Here is a 21046-nt window from a genome sequence, read left to right as displayed (position 1 = left end):
GAATAGCTAAAAATATACACAATAGATCTTGAGGAAAATGTAAACTACTGGAATACAGTTCTCTTAGCGGTATATTTTTCTTTCCAAAGTCAAAGGCATTTGACTTATGAGTATGCTCCCAAGGGTGTGCTAGTCTCCCTCCTTTTCCTCCTCAAATTTCCTAATTGCGTTTTTAGCTTGTGTAATTGTATTTGTCCTTTGTATACATAAATATACAAACTATTTTAAAATAAATTCCATTTGGTGGCTGATTAGTTTTATGCATTTGAATTGGATGGTGATAAGAGGTCACAGGTCTTGTAAATATCCTTGGAAATTAGGAAATTACTTAGAGATCATGCCCTTTTGACTAGATTCATTCTCAACTTGGAAATAGCTTAGCTTTCACCCTCCTCCACCCTTCTGCAAAGTGGTTTGAATTATCTAGCTTAAGTGAATAAAATCAGAAATTTTGAGGTTTATTTTTCTTTAAAAATATAAACTGAGTGTTAGTATTTTTCAGACAATTAAGAGCTAACATCTAAGGGCTTTGGTTATAGTTTTTATGCTGCTGATTAGGTATTCCTCAGTGGTGATTAGTGAATGTACAAATGCAATCATTTGGTAGGGCTTAATCATTCATATGAGAGAAGTTAGTTACCCAGAAGGAGAAATTGAAGCTTGTATAACTTCCATTAGCCTTATTTTTTTAATAGCAAAAAAATAAGAATAATTTTTGACTAAATTAGGAATATTGAGTCATATAAGATAAATTGTAGTTTAAAAGAAATAGAGAACCTGGGGAGATATATGAATATGTTGCTCTACTGTGTAGTATATTGTCTGTAGTATATTGTCTGTAGTTTATTGTCAGTAGCTTATGAATAATTGGCCCTTACCAAACCAGGACAGATTTCCCTCAGAGAAGGAGAGTAGAAAGTACTACCTCAAAAAGTACATCTCCTTTTTCTTTGTACTGGGTGACTGAGCCCCACAATTACAGCAGGGGCAACAGGGAGGAAATATCTCTTTTCCCAGGTTTACTACATTACTCAAAGTTGAGAAGAAGAGAGAGATGTGGCTATTCCTTTTTAAAAATAGGTGATCTGAGGCAAGGGTAGAGTGGAATGCCTGTATTTGGGCAATGCTGTATTCTTCTCTGGTGAGATGGGTTACAGGGCCTGAGTCCTGAGGGCGAGGCCTGGAGATGGGGTTTGAGTGCCTTGGAATGATGAGCTAGGGGTGTCTGGGTGGGAGACCACTGACTGCTTATGTTCAGCACTGTACGGTGGTGTGACTGTTAGATTCAAGGGTGGTTCTTCAAATGTGTTTTTCAAAAGCTTAGGTTTGTAGGCTTCCCCAGAGGACCAGCTTCTTCTTGGGGATTGTTTTATTCTAACCTAATTCACAATTGCTGATATGTAAATCAGAAGGCTATATAGCTCTTCCAGCTTTCTAGCCCAGAGTTCTGGGTCTTTACTCCTAGGGTGACCAGTTATCCCAGTGTGCCCAGAACTCTTGTGGTATTAGCACTGAAAGTGCTGCTTCCAGAAAAACCTCTCAGTCCCAGAGGGATGGTTGATCACCTGTTTTACTTCCCTGCGCCTCTTAGCAGCTATAGCATGGGAGGAGGGGAAATACATTCTCACAGCCACTGTGTACAATCTCTTCCTTGTAGTACAGGTAACAGAACAGCCTTTGCATAGCAGTGCAACCTAGGATGCGGTTTCAGGAAGGAAGAATGTTGCTACATCTCAGGTGTGCCCAGTTATTGCTTGTCTGATCATCAATTGCTATGGAACAAATGACTGCAACATTTGGAGGCTTAAAAGAACATTATTTCATTATCCCTTTTGGTTTCTGTGGTTCTGGGATTTGAGAAAAGCTCAGCTGGCAGTCTGGCTCCCTCACTATGATAATGGCCACAACTGGAACAGCTGGGAACTGGTCAGACACTCTGTCTTCATGTCATCTCAAGCCCATCTGTATGGGCTACTTTAAGCTCTCCTGTGGCTTGATTACCTCTGTGTAGGTGATGCTTACCTGGGTTCCAGAGCGAGTATTCCAGCCAACAAACTGACTCAGGTGGCATATCAGATATTATTGCATAGCATCATTTTCACCATAGTCACAAGATTCAAGGGGGGAGCAGAGACCCCACTTCTTGATGTTTGGAAGGTCAACATCACAATGTGTTGGGATGGAGAGCTTATTGCTGTCTTTGGAAAATATAATCTGCCATAATTACCTTAGCCTCTAAATGCAGTTTTTCATTAGTGAAAGTAGTTAAGTTATTAAAATACAATTTTTTTCTTCATGAATTTTCATAGTGCAATTTTTATTTCAAATGAAATGAAACACCAGCCTATAAATGTTTCTTGAATTGTTCTGAAAACTGCTCACCATTTTTCTACTGGAATAAGTATGTTTATATGTGTGTGTGTGTGCACGCGTGCGTGCATGTGTATCCCCAAAAAGCCAACTGACCAAGATAGGTGTAACAAAAATTCATTTGTTTTCATAGTAAGAGTTTTAGGGTGTGTGTGTGTGTGTGTGTGAGTTTCCATGCACACATGCACCCAGGAGGATGGAAAGGAAAGAGTAACTAGGAGGAGAAAAGAACAGCAGTGGTACAGGATAATTCAGATTGAAGCCAGGCATCCACAACTGGAAAGAACTCTGAAGACATTGAAGGCTGGAGAGGGAACTAAGGGGCAAGGGCAGTGGCAGTCATTTAGATGTGAAGGGCAGGAATACCTATAGCATCACTTTAGTATGATCATTTGGTTTAAAATGTGGATGATAATGTTCTGATGCAGCTTTCCTAGACTGTCTGTCTCCCATTGTGATGCTTAAGACCCATGAGTTATTCTTTTTGGTAGCCTCCAGCTTCTTACTTAAGAGTAATGGAAATTGGGATTGAAAAAAAAATCTACTGTGGTTATTTAGGGAATTTGCTGACAACACTGTTTTAACAAAGTTTCAGGAGGGCATGCTGCAAATCTTAATTTTATGAAACTGATATTTCTTGGCTTGTTACATGTTTAATATTGCAAAGTTTATGATTCTTACATGAGTTCTGTTGTTTGTCCTAAACTCATTATTTTATTCAGGAAAATTTCAAAAATTAAAAAAAAAGGATAGCAGAAAGATTATAATTTTAAGCCATCATTTGTTTTAAAATATATTTTATGTGTTTGGATTGTAGGAATACTGTAATACAGTCCAGCTAGATTCTGGGATAGATTATCGGAAAAGAGAACTTCCTGCTGCAGGAAAGCTCTACTACCTGTAAGTTTTTTAAAATTTTAATTTGTAAGTTTAATACGTAATAACCAACCAGGAAAAGATAAGAAAAATAAGCAGGGGAATTATTAGAACATGAAAGGCTAGTTCTGAAGCCTGTGATTTTTAAACTATAAAATGTTATAATGTTAACTTCTTTAATCTGTGTTTTTTTGCCATCCACATTTGCATGATTTATAACGTGTGATTGGAGGAAACCCTAATTAGTTTTTGGGGGAGTAATGATGACAGATGGTTAGAAAGTAATGACTATCCTCTTGTAAGAAACTCTAGTATTAAGAGAATATCTTTATTGTGCTAAAGTAATTAATTATTTGTGGACATCTTCTGACAAATGTGTCATTTCTGTTCCCTGAAAATTGTTTTATTTTGTTAGACAATCTGTTTGTATTTATCATTGTTGATTGACTTCCATACATAACTATGTAAAATATATATGCACAAATACAACTGGATGTATTTTGTCTTTTAAAAGCTCAGTCTCCTGAGTAGGAGCAATTTATAATAATGGATGTATTTAGCATGTGCAGTTAATGCTGAAAAACAAATATAGTTCATTTTAAAATGTCATTTGTGAGAACTTGAAAGGAAAAAGTGCTTGACAAATGCAAACTGTTGTTTAGCATATGCTGCCAGTGTTGGGCACATAGTGGATTCTCAGTAAATAGGTCTGTCTAGGGGCTAATTGTGATTTAACTCAAAGGCATGTTTCTGCTAATTTAAATTTTGATGACAACGTGCATATGAGAGGTTCAGAAAAGTTCTCGTCTCTGCCACCTTGTAAGCAGAAGTACTTTACTGTTTTTGAAGCAGAAATTAGCTAGAAAAATCACATAATTAAAATTGCATATTTTACAGTGTACCAAGGGGATTATTTCAGTTTATTATTCAGATTCTCATGATTATTATAGGAGGTTCTTCATCTGCCCTTAAGTACTTTGTCTTTAAAGTACTTTATAATTTTGAAAAATTCTTAGAGCACTTTTTTTTTCTGCTTTAACTTGGACTTTTTCTCCTCAGCTCCTTTTATGTGTATGTTTTCTGGTCTTTTAATTTTTCTGTTATTCTCAAGCTTTCCCTGATTCTTTGCTACCTATTTCTTGATATGCCTAGTGTATGGTACTTAGAAAATAATTTATTATTTTTCCTTTATTATTTTTCAGTGAAGGTAATCCTTGTTCCCTATTTTCCCACAAAATGTATTCTTATGTGAAAGAATGAAAACATTTTCCTAAAGGGAAGTTCCTTAAACTAAGATGGTTGTCTGGGTCTAAATCATGAAATTTGTTTCTCAGTGTTAGAGAGGTCTCAGTGGAATTTACAGGAGGTGGAAATCCTGCTTTTGCTTGGAGCAGAGCCACTTTCTCTCTGACCTACCCTGTGTTGCTTCTTCCTCTTCCTGATAAAAGTACTAAAAACACAGTGAAATTCAGGTTTGTGCTTTAAACATAGACTGGAGGAAATCAGAATCTAACAATGTCCCAGAGTCCAGGAAACTAGAATCTACAAAAGATGCCATGAAACTCTGGAACAGCTTCCTTAAAAATATATGAATTCTTTAACCCTCAAAGAAACTAGATTTTTTCATGGATTTTACATCAAGAGAGCTTTACCTAGTCTGATAACCAAGAATAGAGAGCCTGGAGGATGTGTGTTCATAGAGCTAAGACAGATACATGTCCCTGAAGAGAACTGGGAATTAAAGTCATCTTAGAAGTGGGAGAATAATATCAGGTGCCAAAATGGGATGCTAGAGATGTCTTTTATAGTGTTTCACATTGGCCCTTGTATAGAACTTCTTTCATGAAAGAGTAAAAGAAAAGTTTCATTTTAGCTTGTTCTTACAGGAAAACTTATTAATTTCCCCTCTATAATGGATTTTAATGTGCCGTGCTATATATTGCCCTATTAAAGCATGTGTTTAAAAAAGCGTGTTTAATAAAAGCGTGTTTCTCTTTATTACCCTTTGCCTAAACATCTGGAATTGATTTCTGAGTATGCAAGTCCAGACTACCCCCTTGTCAATCTCACTGACACCCCAACTACCTGAAAAGAAAAACAAAATTCTCACTTCCCTCCAGGGGAACACCAAGCACTATCTCAGAATTTTATATGAACAGAATCCCACAGTCATTAATTCAATATTTTATTAGTCTAACTTTCCAAAAGCCAATTGAAAATACCCCAAAACTCAATCCAACTAATATCGAGAGTTACCAGAGATGTTAAAAACTGCTCCAAAAGTTAACATGGAACAATTTCTATAACCGATAATATTGTCTACATTACACAAGAAATAATTCATACAAGCCATTGTATGTTTGTATGTAATCTATTTCAGTTGTAGTTTTATATCACATTAAATTTAGAAATCCTAGAGTACTTTTATAAATAAGTTCCAGATGTTTTTGTCTCATTCCAAGAAATTTTTGATCTCATATAAAACAAACTTAAGAGAGAATTTAAATTTATTATGTTACAAGCTTGAGCTTGAAGCCAAATATCCAAACTTTTGCAAAGATCAAAATACCCCATGGTTGTCTATTTTTTCATTCTGTGATCTCCCCAGAGGTGAGCCCAAAGTCACTTTCTTCCTGGTTTATTGGTGGATTGGGCTCAGTAAGATTTCTATGAGGGGACTATGTTTTGCCAAAATCCATACAGGTCAACCAAGCATTGGGCTTCCTGTTTACACTTGGGTGGAGGTGTGGACAGTAGTTTATTTTGAACTACCTGGTGTTTGCCAAGGTAGGCCCCATCTCATGCTTTTCAAAAAATTTAACTGCTTCAGATTTGCTCTCTGCTATGGGGCCACTAGAGGTTATCATTTTATATATGCAACAATGAGCATCTCCTTTCCGACAGGAAATACCACTGCTGAGGGGTCCATGGGATGCTACCCCAGACCATTTTATTGTCAATTCTGTGAAGGGTTATGTTTTCCTGGAGAGAGGAGATCAGGTCAACTTGGACTTCCCCTCACTCTCTGTTTTCCTTTTCATTCAGGAGCTGAGTTGTATAGGTTCTTTTTTCTACTAAATCTGTTGAAGGAACTTGAAGACGGTTCCTATTCAAACACTGTAACTCATTGTACTCACATTCAAACACCTTACCCCCAGCATAGAAGCCATGGTCTCAATGGAAGATTTTAAACTGAATCAAAAAGGGTTCAGGGGCCTTGGATTTGATTTTACTCTATTTATGAAGTAATGGGTTTACCTGTATTATTTCACGGATGCTGGCAGAAGACTCAAGAAACCCGGGTCTGAGACAAGGGTTTATAACTCTCGGCACAGATAGCATGTTGAATCCATTGCCTCCTTGCTGCCTAGTCCCATTGAGGAGTTCTGCAGAAGGCCCAGATGGATGCCTGCACAGGCATGAGTTATGTTGCAGAAGAGGAGCTCTGAGTTTAGGGAATGTAACATTTTATAGCCAGAAGTAAGCAAGCCTGCTTTTTGTCTCAAGGGAGACATTGCCTCATCCCTCAGGGTGTCTTGCTGCAAACAACCTTAAGAAATGGCTAGGTCCTTGCATTCTTGGCATACTCAGCAAGATGTGTAGGTGAATGAGAGACCCAGGGAGGACTGTGTCTCCTAACAGGGGAAATTAACCCAACTTTTAACCTTAAATAAGCCAGGCTTTCTCCCTTTATTTCATACACCAAAGTCATCCACCACTTCAACAAAATTATATCTGAATATGCTGTTCAGTTATTTAATACTTCAGTTAAATTGTCTCATGACCATTTCAACTTCATGTATATAGGGACCGTGGATCATACTGAAATGATGAAAAATATGTCACAACTTTTCAGACACAGCCCAAATATTCACATATTTTTACCTGGCCAGTATATGTATAGTACATATTTTCATCCATCTTTTGAACAGTTTTCAAAAAGGAGTTTCTTCTTGTATACTTTTACCAGTGGAAACTTCATGTCTCAAGTACTCTTTAATTTTCCACTTGGGAAACATCTATTCCAAATGGGAAATTATTTCTAAGGATATGTCTTTGAACACCATTAAAAAAAGTTTACTGGCTAAAAACACACAGTTTCAAGGTTATAGCTCTGTTTTAGAAGAAAAGTCTGTGAAAACAGACTGGAACTCACTCATGTTAAAACTTACTTCCCCACGATTAAAAACTTCTTGATTCTTGTCTGTGATATTCCTACACACACTAACTGGAATAATCATCAATGACAATTTAAAACATTTCTTAGCTCAATTTTCACATCTTCTCATACTTGAAACATTGGCCGAGATCTGTCTTCTGCCTGGAAAGTCAGCAGACTTTCTAGGACATCTTGGGACCTTCTCCTCATCCCCCACCACTACTATTCCACATGCTTCTGTCACAGATATTGGAATCTATAGTTTTAGTCTCAGTTTTTCTTACCAGTTAGAGTATCACCCAGTCATTTCCTATTTCAGTTCCCACTGAAGAACCTCTGAAACATCTGCCAATAGAAGCAACTTGGAAATTGTTAAGTCTAGCCCCCTTCGTTGTAGACTGATTTGTTTCACTTCCATGTACTAGATGGCCCAGAGTCCTCACAGCAGGCTGTGTGCATATCCTATTGAAACAATCAATCTCGTCATCTGCAACAAAGCTTTTTGGACTGATGCCAAACGTGGGCCTGCTCTAATTTTCCTTCAGTTCCCTGAATTCTCTCATGTATCTTACAGAGTCTTCTACATTCACATCATCCCAACTTCTAGCACTAGTTTGTATGGCATTGCAATGGAGCAGTGATGGTATTGAAAGGAAAATACCACAGTGAAAGAATATGAAATTTATTTAGCAGCAAAGGATACAGAAACATACCCATATGGAGACAGTTCCACAAAACAGAAGACAATATAGCATATTCTCATTGGAAGTTTGTTTCCTGGCTCATGCATGTCCGTTAGCTGATAAAGATAGCACCTGATCTGGATGAGGGTCCCTTGAGGTCACGTTTGCCATTCTTGGATGAATGGTTTGGGGAGACTCTGGCTTATGTGCCTGCTTGTTCACCAGGTACAGTTACCAGGTACATACCTTAGGACATGCCTGAGTATTCACTGTCAATCTGTGAATCAAAGGTCAGTTTCCCATCTTTCATCAAGACTAGACACTAGGCCTTCCTAAAGTTGACTCCTCAGAGGGTAGGGGACAGCATTTCTGCTTCTGGCAGTTAAAGAAACTGTCTAGTTTCATGGGGTTCACATTGTTGATCTGGCCAATTCTTTGGTCTGGGGAAGGGAAGAAGACTGTTGGGGACATTTTTGATGTTTATAAAATAAATGTTATTCCTTCTTGGCATCATAATGCGGAACATGTAGGTTTATCTACTTAAGACATATGCATATTCATAAACTAAATATTTACAGATAAAATAATACAATGCCTGGGATGTGCTTTAAAGTAATCCAGGATGGGGGAATGGAAGGGAGGTATAGATGAAGCAAAACTGGCTGTGTATTGAGTGGGTGATTGTTTTGTCAGGTTTATTATACTATTGCCTTTACATACACATGTGTGAAATTTTCCAGAATAAAAAGGTTTTTTTTGAAAAGACACAAATGTCTTTTTTTTTTTTTGATTTTGCTAAAGAGAGCTTTATTAATGCTATTCATCTTCTCAAAGAAACAGTTTTTGTGTTTTTTATTTTCTCTTTTGCTTTTTTTCATCGATTTCTGTACTTCTCTTTATAATTTATTCTGCTTAGTTTGAATTTAATTTGCTCTTCTTTTTCTAGTTTTTAAAGAAAGAAACCTAAATCCTTGATTTTAAACCTTTCTGCTCTTCTTACATAAGCATTTTAAAAAAATTCCTTGAAATATTTTTATTTCTTTGAACTGTTGCTTGCTATGGATCACGATGCTTTTTTAAAAAAGGTTTTTATTTTTATTATTCTTAGTTTTTATTGAAGTGTAGTCAATTTGCAGAGTTAGTTTCAGATGTATAGCAGTGATTCAGTTATACATACACATACATACATATTTTTTTTTCAGTTTATTTTCCATTACAGCTCATTATAAGAAATTGAATATAGTTCTCTGTGCTATACAGTAGGTCCTATTATCTATTTTATATATAGTAAGTGTATCTATTAATTCCAAACTCCTATCCGTTCTCCCCTACACCCCGGTAACCAGTTTGTTTTGTATGTCTGTGAGTCTGTAAATAAAATGTGTTATCTTTTCTCTTCCTTCCTTCCTTCCTTCCTTTCTTTCTTCCTTCCTTCCTTCCTCCCTCCCTCCCTTTCTTTCTTTCTTTCCTTCCTTCCTCTTTCTTTCTTTCTTTCCTTCCTTCCTCTTTCTTTCTTTCTTTCTTTCTTTCCTTTCTTTCCTTTCTTTCCTTCCTTCCTCTTTCTTTCTTTCTTTCTTTCTTTCTTTCCTTCCTTCCTTCCTTCCTTCCTTTCTTTCTTCCTTCCTTCTTTCCTTCCTTCCTTCCTCTTTCTTTCTTTCTTTTTCTTTCTTCCTTTCCTTCCTTCCTTCTTTCTTTCTTTCTTCCTTCCTACTTTCCTTCCTTCCTTCTTTCCTTCCTCTTTCTTTCTTTCTTTCTATTTGTTTCTTTCTCTTTTTCTCTCTTTCTCTCTTTCTTTCTCTTGCTTCCTTCCTTCCTTCCTTTCTTTCTTCCTTCCTTCCTTCCTTTCTTTCTTTCCTTCCTTTCTTTCTCTTTCTTTCTCTTTCTCTCCTTCTCCCTCTCCCTGCGTGCCTCCCTCTCCCTCACTCTCCTTCTTTCCTTTAGATCCCACATATAAGCAATATTATATATTTGTCTTTCTCTATCTGACTTACTTCACTTAATATGATAATCTTTAGGCATTTTAATGCTGTAAATTTTATTCTCAGTACTACTTTACATGCATGTCATACATTTTAATATGTCATGCTTTCTCTTGTGATTTATTCTTTGACCTATGGGTTATTTAGAAGTGTATTGTTCAGCTTCCAAACATGTGATTTTTCTATCCATCTTTTGGTTACTGATTCCCAAATTTAATTCATAATGATCAGAGAACGTATGTTGTATGGTTTGAATCTTTTAAATTTATTGAGACTTGTTTTATGGCCCAGAAAATGACGTTTCTTTTGCACTTAAAAAGAATGTGTATTCTACTGTTGTTGGTGGAGTGTTCTTTAAATGTCATTTGGGTCAAGTTGGTTGATAGTGTTGTTCAAGTCTCCTATACCCTTACTGATTTTCCCCCCTACTTTTTCTATCAATTATTGAGATAGAGGTGTTAAAATTTACAACTACAATTAGAGATTTGTCTATCTCCTTATAGTTCTATTTTTGTTTCATGTATTTTGAAGTTCTGTTATTACTAAAGGCAAAAGATTTATTCAATCTGAAGAGAAACCAGAGCATGAAGTTCTGTTATTAGGTGAATAAATACTTAGAATTGATATGTCTTTTTGGTGAATTGATTCCTTCATCAGTATGAAGTGAACCTCATTATTCTTGGCAATATTCCTTGCTCCAAAATCTACTATGGTTAGTATTAATGTAGCCACTTCAGTTTTTTTTTTTCAATTAGTGTTTGCATGACATATCATTTCCCATCCTTTTACTTTCAAGCTATCTGTGTCTTTATACTTAAAATGGACTTCTAGTAAGCAACACATAGTTGGGAATTTATTTTTTGTGCAATCTGACAATCTCTTTCAATTGGGGCATTTAAACCATTTACATTTAATGTGATTATTGATATGATTGGGTTTAAATATACCATCTTGCTATTTTTGTTGTTGTTCCTTGTTCCCATTTTCTGATTTTTCCCACTTTTATATTAATGTTTAAGATTCCATTTTATCTCTCATATCCATTTATTTGCCAAAGTTCCTTAATTTTTTTTTTAATGGTTGCTTTAGAGTTTAGAATAAGTATCTTTAACTTATCATAGTCTGCCTTTAAATAACATTATACCTCTTCTTATACCTCTTGATACTTCTTGATAATATAAAAACCTTACAACAGTATGCTTTCATTTACACTTTTCTGGCTTTTGTGCTATTGTGGTCATATATTTTGTTTTGTTATGGTATTTTATTATATAATTATGTATTTTATTATGTAATATTATTATATGTGTTTATTATTTTATGTTAAAAACCTCACAATACGTTGTTGTTATTTTTGCTTAAACAGTCAATAATCTTTTAAAGAGATTTTTAAATAAGAAAGAACATTTTACATTTACCTACGTATTTGCCATTTCTGTGCTACTCATTCTGCTGTATAGATTGAAATTTCCATCTAGTATCATTTTCCTTCCTTTTGAAGGACTTTGTTTAACATTACTTGCAGTGGTATTCTGTCAGTGATGATTTTTCTGACCTTTTATGTATCTATTATGTCTCATAAAGTCTTTCTTTTGCTTTTATTTCTGAAAGATATTTTTGCTAGCTAGATATTTTCTTGGTTGACAGCTTTATGTTTGTGTTTGTTTTTCTTTTCAGTACTTCAGTGATGTTGCTTATCTTCCGACTCATTATTTCTGATGAGAAATCTGCTGTCATTCTTATCTTTGTCCTTCTCTATATTGGGTGTATTTTCACTGGCTGTTTCTACAATTTTCTTTTTATCATTGATTTTTAAACAATTTGTTTATGATATGTCATGGTGTAGTTTTCTTCATGTTTCTTTTTCTTATGGTTGATTGTGCTTCTTGGATCTGTGCATTTGTGGTTTTCATCAAATTTGGAGAATTTTTATCCCCTTTTTATCTTCACATATTTATTTCTGTCCTGTCTCCTTGTCTCCAGTTTCTGGGACTCCAGTTACAACTATATGAGACCCCCCCCCCAAAATCCCCCAAAACAAAAAAGAAACCAACTATATGAGATCCCTTTATGTTGTCCCACAGCTCACCAATGCTCTGTTCATTTTTTTTCCAAAATTTTTTCCAATCTAGTTTCATTTTGGATGGTTTCCTTTGCACTGCCTAATCTGCGATTAATCCAGCCAATGTATGTCATCTCTGACGTATTTTTTTTCCTAGAAGTTCAACTTCTTGATTATTCTTCTTTGTTTTAGGTTATTTTTTGGCTATTTCTCCTTTTTAATTGAGTTATAATTGATGTATAACATCATATTAGTTTCAGGTGTACAACATAATGATTTTTTTTTTTTGGCATGCAGACATTTTGTTCTCTATTTAAAAGAACTCACCATTGCATAGCACAACCATTATAGTGGGGCATTTACATCAATCAAGAGCCTATGGAGTCCAATTTCCAATCAAATGCCCACCCACTTCTTAAACATCAGGTGGATAGTGTCTTTTTCTCTGGCTTTTGGTTCCTCCTTTGTCTCTTCTTTTTTTTTTTTTATTGACATATAATTGATTTACAATATTGTATTTATTTTAGGTATACAACATAGTGATTCACAATTTTTATAGATTATACTCAGTTTAAAGTTATTATAAAATGTTGGCTATATTCCTGTTCTGTACAATATATTCTTGTAGCTTATTTATTTTATATATAGGGGGCTATCTTGCTCCTCTCCCCACTGTTAACTACTAGTTTGTTCTCTATATCTGTAGGTTTGTTTCTGTTTTGTTATATTCATTTGTTTGTTTTATGTTTTATATTCCACATATAAGTGATTACAAACTGTATTTGTCTTTCTCTGTCTGACTTATTCTGTTAAGCATCATATGGCACATTTTGAGTTACTGAGGGTTAGGACTTTTACATATTTTTGGAGAGAGATACAGTTCAACCAAAACACAATCCTAGTGAGTGTGAAATGACATCTTATTATGGTTTTTATTTGCATTTCTGTGATAGTTAATGATCTTGAACATCTTTTTATGTGCTTTTTGACCTTTTGTATATCTTCGTAGGAGAAAGATCTATTTAGATGTTTTGTATATGTCTAAACTGGGTCATTTGTCTTTTTATTGTTGAATCTTAAGTGTTCTTTATGTATTCTAGATACAACTCACTTGTCAGATATATGATTTGCAAAAATGTTCTCACATTCTGTGATTCTTTATTTTCTTGATGGTGTTCTTTGAAGGACAAAATTGTTAAATTTTAATGCAGTCCGATTAATTTTTTCCTTTGTTGCTTATGCTTTTATTGTCATATTTAAGAAACCATTGCCTAATCCAAAGTCACATGATTAATGCCTGTTTTCTTCAAAGAGTTTTATAGTTTTAGCTCTTATATTTAGGTATTTGATTAATTCTGAGTTACTTTTATATGGGATGTGAAGTAGTGATATGTCTTCATTCTCTTGCATGTGAATATCTAGTTGCCCCAGCACCATTTGTTGAAAAGACTATTCTTGCCTTATTGAATTGCGTTGACCCCCTTTTTGAAAATCAACTGACTGTAATTGGTCTCTCAATTATATCATATTGGTCTATTTATCTATCTTTATGTCAAAACCACACTGTCTTGATTGCTATAGCTTTGTTCTAAGTTTTGAAATTAAGAAGTGTGAGTCCTCCAATTTTGTTTTGCTTTGTTGTGTTGTGTTTTGGCTATTCTGGATCCCTTGAATTTCCATATGAATTTTAGGATCAGCTTGTCAAGTTCTACAAAGAAGCCAGCTGGAATTTTGATAGGGATTGTGTTGAAACTGTAGGTCACATTGGGGAATACAATATTAAGTCTTCTGATCCATAAGCATATAATGTTTTATTAGTTTCCTAAGGCTGCCATAGAAAGTACCACTAACCAAGTGTCTTAGAAGAGCAGGGATTTATTCTCTTGTTCTGGAGGCTATAAATTTGAAATCAAAGTATTAGTAGTTTGGGTCTTTCTGAGTAGTATGAAGGAGAATCTGCTCCATGCCTCTCTCCTAGCTTCTGGTGGAGTTTCTTGACTTACAGGTGCATTACTCTGATCATTGACTTTAGCTTCATATGGTATTTTCCCTGTTTGTATGTTTCCAAATGTCCTCTTCATATAAGGACACCAGTTATCACATTAGGGACTACCCTAATCCAGTATGACCTCATCTTAACTTGATTACATCTGCAAAGACCCTATTTCAAAATAAGGCCACATTCACAGGTATTGGGGACTAGTATTTTAATATCTTTTTGGAGGACACAATTCAACCCAAAACAGATGTCTTTTCATCTATTTTGGTCTTCTTTTAATTCCTTTCAACAATGTTTTCCAGTTTTCAATGTATAAAGTTTACAATTCTTTTTTTCTTTTTGAAGCTGGCATAAATAGAGCTGTCTTCCTAATTTCATTTTTGGCTCCTTCATTGCTACTGTATAGAAATGCAATTGATTTTTTTTTTTTTTTTTGCATATTGATCTTGTAGCCTGAAACCGTGCTATACTTGTTTATTTGTTCTAATAGTTTCATAGTAGATTCCTTAGGGTTTTCTAAATACAAGACCATGTCATTGGGAAATAGAGATAATTTTCTTCTCCTTTTCTAATCTGGATGCCTTTTTCTTGTTTTTCTTGTCTAATTACCCTGCCTAGAACCTTCAGTGAAATGTATAGAAGTGGTATATTCTGTCATAGAAATTGAACACCCTTGTCTTATTCCTGAGCCTAGGGGAAAGACTTCAATCTTTCACGATTATGATGCTAGCTGTGGGCTTTTCATAGATGCCCTTTATTAGATTGAGGACATTCCTTCTATTTCTAGTTATTGAGTATTTTTATCATGAAGGGGTGTTGGATTTTTTCAAATGCATTTTTGTGTCTATTGAAATGATTATGTGGTTTTTGTCCATTATCCTATTGATATGGTGTATTTTATTAATTGATTTTTTGGATTTTAAATCAATCACATTTCTGGGATGAATCTCACTTGGTCATGGTGTACAATCCTTTTTTATATGTCACTGGATTTAGTATTACTAGTATTTCATTGAGGATTTTTGGGTTTATATTCATGAGATATATTGGTCAGTAGTTTTCTTTTTTGGTGATGTCTTTGTCTGATTTTGCTATCAGGGCAAGACTGGCTTCCTAGAATGAATTTTGAAGGGCTCCCTCCTCTTCCATTCAGATTTTATCTTTTTTTCTTGAGTCAGTTTCAGTAGTTTGTGTTTTTCCATGAATTTGGCCATTTCATTCAAGTTATCTAATTTGTTGGTATACAGTTGTTAATAGTATTCCCTTATAATTCTTTTTATTTCTATAAAGTCAGGAGTACTGTCTTCCCTTTCATCTCTGATTTTAGTAATTTTAGTTTTCTCTCTTTTTCTCAGTCCATTTAGCTAAAGGTTTGTCCATTTTATTCACCTTTTCAAAGAATTAACTTTTCATTTTATTGATTTGCTCCATTGTTTTTCTGTTCTTTATTTCATGAATTTCCACTCTAATCTTTATTATTTCCTTCTTTCCACTTGTTTTAGGTTTCGTTTTCTCTTCTTTGTCCAGGGTCTTATGGTAGAAAGTCAGGCTGTTGGTCTGAAATTTTTCTTCTTTTTTAATGTAAGCATTTATAGCTATAAATTTCCCTGTAAGCACTACTTTTGCCACATCTCAGAGTTTTGGTATGTTATGTCTTCGTTTTCATTGTCTCAAATAATTTTCTAATGTTCCTTTTGATTTCTTTCTTTTTGGCCCATTTGGTATATAGGACTGCACTATTTAATTTCCACATATTTGTGAATTTCCCAAATAACTCTTCTGTTACCAATTTCTAATTCCACTCCATGGTGACTGGAGAATACTCTTTGTATAATTTCAATTATTTTTAATTTATTAAGGCTTGTTTTATGGCCTAGGATATGATCTTTCTTTGAGAATGTTTCATGTGCATTTGAGAAAATGTGTATTTTGTGGGTATTGAGTGGAGTGTTTATATAGATATTTGTTAGTCTAGTTTGTATATAGTGTAGTTAAAGACTTATTGTTTCCTGTTGATCTTCTCCCTAGTTGTTTTATCACTTATTGAAAGTTAGATATTGAAGTCTCCAACTATTATTGTTGTGTCTGTTTGTCCCTTCAGTTATGTCAGTTTTTGCTTCATGTATTTTCTAGGCACGTACATGTTTGTAATTGTTATATCATACTGTTGGATTGACCTTTTTATCATTACGAAGTGTTCCTTTTAGTTTCTAATCATATTTTTGTTATTTTGTTGTTTTAAAGTCTATTGTATCTGATATTAGTAGCAATTGCTGTTTTCATGATGTATCGGTTTTTCACTCTTTCTAGGTCCTTTCTAGGCACGTACATGTTTGTAATTGTTATATCATACTGTTGGATTGACCTTTTTATCATTATGAAGTGTTCCTTTTAGTTTCTAATCATATTTTTGTTATTTTGTTGTTTTAAAGTCTGTTGTATCTGATATTGGTAGCAATTGCTGTTTTCATGATGTATCGGTTTTTCACTCTTACTTTCAACCTAAAGTTGAATCTAAAGCATATCTCATGTAGACAGCATATAATTGGAACTTGCTTTTTTATCCAGCCTAACAATCTCTGCCTTTTGATTAAATTGTTTAAGTCATTCACAAATTATGTTATTATTTATAAAATTGGATTTATATCTGCTTTTTTACTTTTCATTTTCTTTGTTTCATGACTTACTTGTTTCTCCTTTCTTTACTCTTTTCTTTAACGTAAATATTTTGTGTTACATTTTCATTCTTTTAATATTTTTTTCTTTTATATATATTTTAGTGAAGAACTATTTATCTCTTATAAGGTATAAAGTTTCATTCAAAGTGAAATGTTGCCTAAAATTCAAAATGAAGCATTGTATGTTGCTGTAAGTATTGATAATTAAAATATCAGTAATGGTAATGAATCTTTATTCTAAGGCCACCTGTAGGGAAAAGGCCTCTATGGTGGGAAAATATAATTGATTCTCAAAAGTAGATACACAGTAGGTCTTTGTCATAAGAACTTTTATTGATATTTTATGAATGAGTAAGGCTCTGTAACATTGCAAACTTACAACTGTATATTAGTAAAATACAACAATAACAGTTTTCTGCTTTGTATCCTTTTGGGCATAATCAGGTAGGCCATTTATTAATTATGTATTTTAAAATCACAAAATTGTCCTCTTTGACATAATTTAGATATACATTTAAATATTCATTAATTAGTCTTATATTAACTCAAGGACTACTGAGTCAAATTAATTTCAAAGGTTTGAAACTATTTGAAATACCACCTTAAAAGTGGTATAGCAACAAAAGAGCTTCATCTTGTATAGACTTCAATATCAGGTTCCATCAGTCAGCTCAGCACACCTTTTATCTTCTATTCCTTTATTGAACTGTAGTTTGACAATAAAATATCACAATGTTTGTTTTCCAGCAGGTCAGACAGGACCGGAATAGAGCTGGACCACCATTTCCAGCTAAATAACATTGATGAAAGTATTCAGTTGTATAACTGTACCCATCTAGAAAGGTATACATAAGATAAATATACAATGTGTACATGACTAGATAATATATATACTTATGCATATTAAAGTACAGAGGAAATTTGTTAAATTTCCTTAGAATTCTTATCTTGTTATTTCATCTTCAAATAGGTCACATTTATAACTAAAAATCATCAACATAAGAGTAGCTGATCTGGCAAAAGCCCTATATCTTTAGTTTCTTGCTGTGTATCTTTTTTTTTACCTATTAAAACTCCCTGGTCTCTCTTTCTCAGGTGGATGTGACTATTTTCTTCTCCTCAAGAGGAGTTAGAGATTCCTACTCTCCAGCTTCTTCTTCACTTTTATTGTTGTTGTTTTTTTAAAATTTTCAGTCATTTTAGCCTTTCTGAAATTTTATAAAAAATATTTATTTTTGGATCTACCAAGTTGCAATTCTACATGTTACACCACTGATTAATTTAGGGGGTGGAATGCAATATATAGATTTGGTAGAAATTTTATATGGAGTTTGGTGCAGAGAAGAGGGGGTGAAGGTCGGGAATTTGAGAACTAAAGGTGCTAGATCCCACTTCCTGCATTATACATAGGTCAAGATTAATGGAACCAGTTAAGTTACTCTCCAGGTGATTGAGAAGGGTGGGAAATTTAGAGGCTGAAATGGATCTCTGAACAGTCAATTAAGCCTTTGAGTGATTGAGAAGAAGATAAATACCAGGACAAAATCCATCCTAACAACTGATTCTGTTATGTAAAACAAACCTACAGGATTTGAAATGCAACCAAGTCTGTTTTATATTAAGGCAAGTATAAACCAACTTAATCTTAGACCTGCCTCCAGCCCCAGATTATGTTTGGTATGAGCACAAAGAGCTGTACAGCATGAATGCACAAGGAATCAGTAGAGTGGGAAGGCTCACTGCCAGGGAAGTTTGGCACAAGGACTCTAAGAGGAAGGGGAAATTTCTTCCTCGTTGAATCAACTTTGGCTCTCTGGAATAGAGAACATGGAGAGAGAGGGACCAAGGAAAGCCAACCCTATTCTACTTGTTGATACCTTAACAAGCTGTTGATTTTTAAAAGGGGATAAAGGGGCAAAGCGTGGGTAGCATTCTGTTCCTCTGAGTCAATCCTAATGAAGTAGGAGGTTCTTGAAGAAATTAATTTCCATTTAAATTCATGTGTGACCCTCTTCTAGAAACCTCCACTTGTTTTGGAATTTTTGTTAAGAATTTCAAATGATCCAGCAATAATAAGGTCTTTTTTGACATATTCTATTCTTGAGTGTAAGTTTTCTGTTGAATGCCTGATTTCAGCTATAGAAATTTTCTTAAAATGGAAATGACTGATTACTCTCCTCTCTGTTTACTAATTTAATATGGAAAAATAAATCAGGATTCTCATACTTCCGAAGCAATCAGGCTTTTAATCCAGGGTACTGTACTCCAGGATTCCTATAGTTGTTGGTGCCGAATTTCCTGGCAACGAAATAGTGGTCGATTCCAAGGCTTTTCTGACTTAAAGACACAGTAGTACTACTCAACAGAAAATAGAAATCTGCCCCTCCACTGCAGTTTCTGAGCCTAACAAAAGGTGACAGAAGCAATGAAAAGGGTGGATTTTACCAGGCATTATAGAACAAAGGAAAAAGGGTCTGTGCTCTGCTTGGACCCCCCACCCTCTGCCCCCCAACAAAAAGCACTTGAAAAGAGTGACTCTGCTTCTTCAGAAATGAGTGTATTATCTTTTACCATGGTCAACTTTTGGTTATGTGTGAGCTAATTTTCTGTTTTGCATCTTATCTGCTTTACAGTAGCATCCCGCTGATGGGGCCATTACCCAGAATTAGTCTCTTAAATTCTTTATTCTTACTCACTTGTAGGAGCTTATGTTTCTGCCTCCCTTCGTGAGAGTAAATGGGATATGATTCAAAGCATCTGAGCCTAATTCCTATATTTTCTCCTGATCATTTTGATGCTACTCAAGTCACTCTTCCTTAAGATATGCCTCTTTGTTGTTAAAATCAAACTACACAGAGCTGAGCAGAACATCTTCTTCCATCCAAGTGACATGATACTCTTGTAGCCCCAGAAGAAAACTCTGAATTTAGCTCCCCTTTTACACTGAAAAAATCATGTTTAATTTAGTGCCATCTTTAGGCTGTAGGTTTTCCATACAACTGTTTTTGACTACCAGGCATCATCCCACCTCAGGTTTGCTGGTTAGGCTAGAGTATTTTTCAAGAATGTTTGTAATTTGAGTCTAATTTTAATCACTACTTGTATTTTTATATAACCTATATCTTTGTGTGGGTTTTGTACATTTGTTTTCTGAATATACCTGTTGCCAACCTTAGGTTGTATGTTCTAAGCAGTTGATTTTTTTTTTTTTTTGAAACTTATCTGTCCCTCATCTTTCTTTAGAGCTTCACAGACATGATTGTATTTCTGAGTATAGATTTTTAATGTAAGGTAATGTTGCTATCTTTTTAAATAGTTTCACTGGAAAACTGAGAAGAGGGCACTGGATTTACAGACTCACTTATATTACTCTAGTTTTTCTCCAGTATAAATGACACCCCCCTCTCCCCCCAGTTTCAAAGTCAAAGACATTTTCTCTGGCTGAAACTTCTGCAATAAAGTTGTGTTCTTGAAATTTCGCACCTAAAGAAGTCAAATCAAAAGTCAAAATCTAAGGTGATTTTAAGAACAGATTTACAAATTTTTATCTACATTATAATGATATTTTACTAAGAAAATGGTTCTGAATTATTGCATTAATTAAATTATATTTGCATTTTTGTTCCATTTCCAAAAATAATTTGAGACAACTTTAAATTATTTACCATACATCCACTGTAATCACTAAAATGGAAGAGATGGAAAATACCAAGTGTTGGCAAGGAATTGGAACAAGTAGAACTTTCTGTACACTGCAATTGAGAGAGTAAATTTCCCCTTTGGAAAACTGCTTGGCAGTATTTACTAAGCTGAATATAGATATATCCCATGAACAGCAATTCTGTTCCTACTTACACATGCAGCAAACATAAGTTTACCAAAAGGTGTGTACTAGAATGTTCACAGTAGTACTACTCACAGTATCTCCAAACTGTAAAGTATACGAATACTCGTTGTTACAGACTGAATTGTGTCCCCCCAGAGTTCATAGGTGAAGCTCTAGCCCTCAATGTGACTATTTGGGGATAGGGTCTTTAAGGGGGTAATTAATTAAATGAGGTTTTATGGGTGGAACCCTAATCCCATAGGGCTGGTGTCCTCATAAGAAGAGGAAGAGACACCAGGGATGCATGCACACAGAGGAAAGGTCATGTGAGGACACAGCAAGAAGATGGCCATCTGTAAGCCAAGGAGATAAACCTTAGAAGAAATCAAACCTGCTGATACCTTGGTCTTGGTC

At 34.7% G+C, this 21046-nt stretch overlaps 1 protein-coding gene across 8 annotated transcripts in view; it reads left to right on the top strand.

Annotated features, from left to right (window-relative positions):
• AFG1L (AFG1 like ATPase) overlaps positions 1-21046 on the top strand; it is a 202560-nt gene that overhangs the window by 127693 nt on the left and 53821 nt on the right. For all 8 annotated transcript variants that reach the window (XM_074368540.1, XM_010965390.3, XM_074368543.1 and 5 more), the window contains one exon: positions 3188-3270. In XM_074368540.1, coding sequence (XP_074224641.1) covers positions 3188-3270 — 83 coding nt within the window. The remainder of the gene's footprint in view (positions 1-3187; positions 3271-21046) is intronic.

Source organism: Camelus bactrianus, chromosome 8, assembly GCF_048773025.1.
Source record: "Camelus bactrianus isolate YW-2024 breed Bactrian camel chromosome 8, ASM4877302v1, whole genome shotgun sequence".
NCBI classification, from domain to species: Eukaryota; Metazoa; Chordata; class Mammalia; order Artiodactyla; family Camelidae; genus Camelus; species Camelus bactrianus.
The sequence above is the reverse complement of the archived record's forward strand: the minus strand, read 5'-3'. Positions and strand labels throughout refer to the sequence as shown.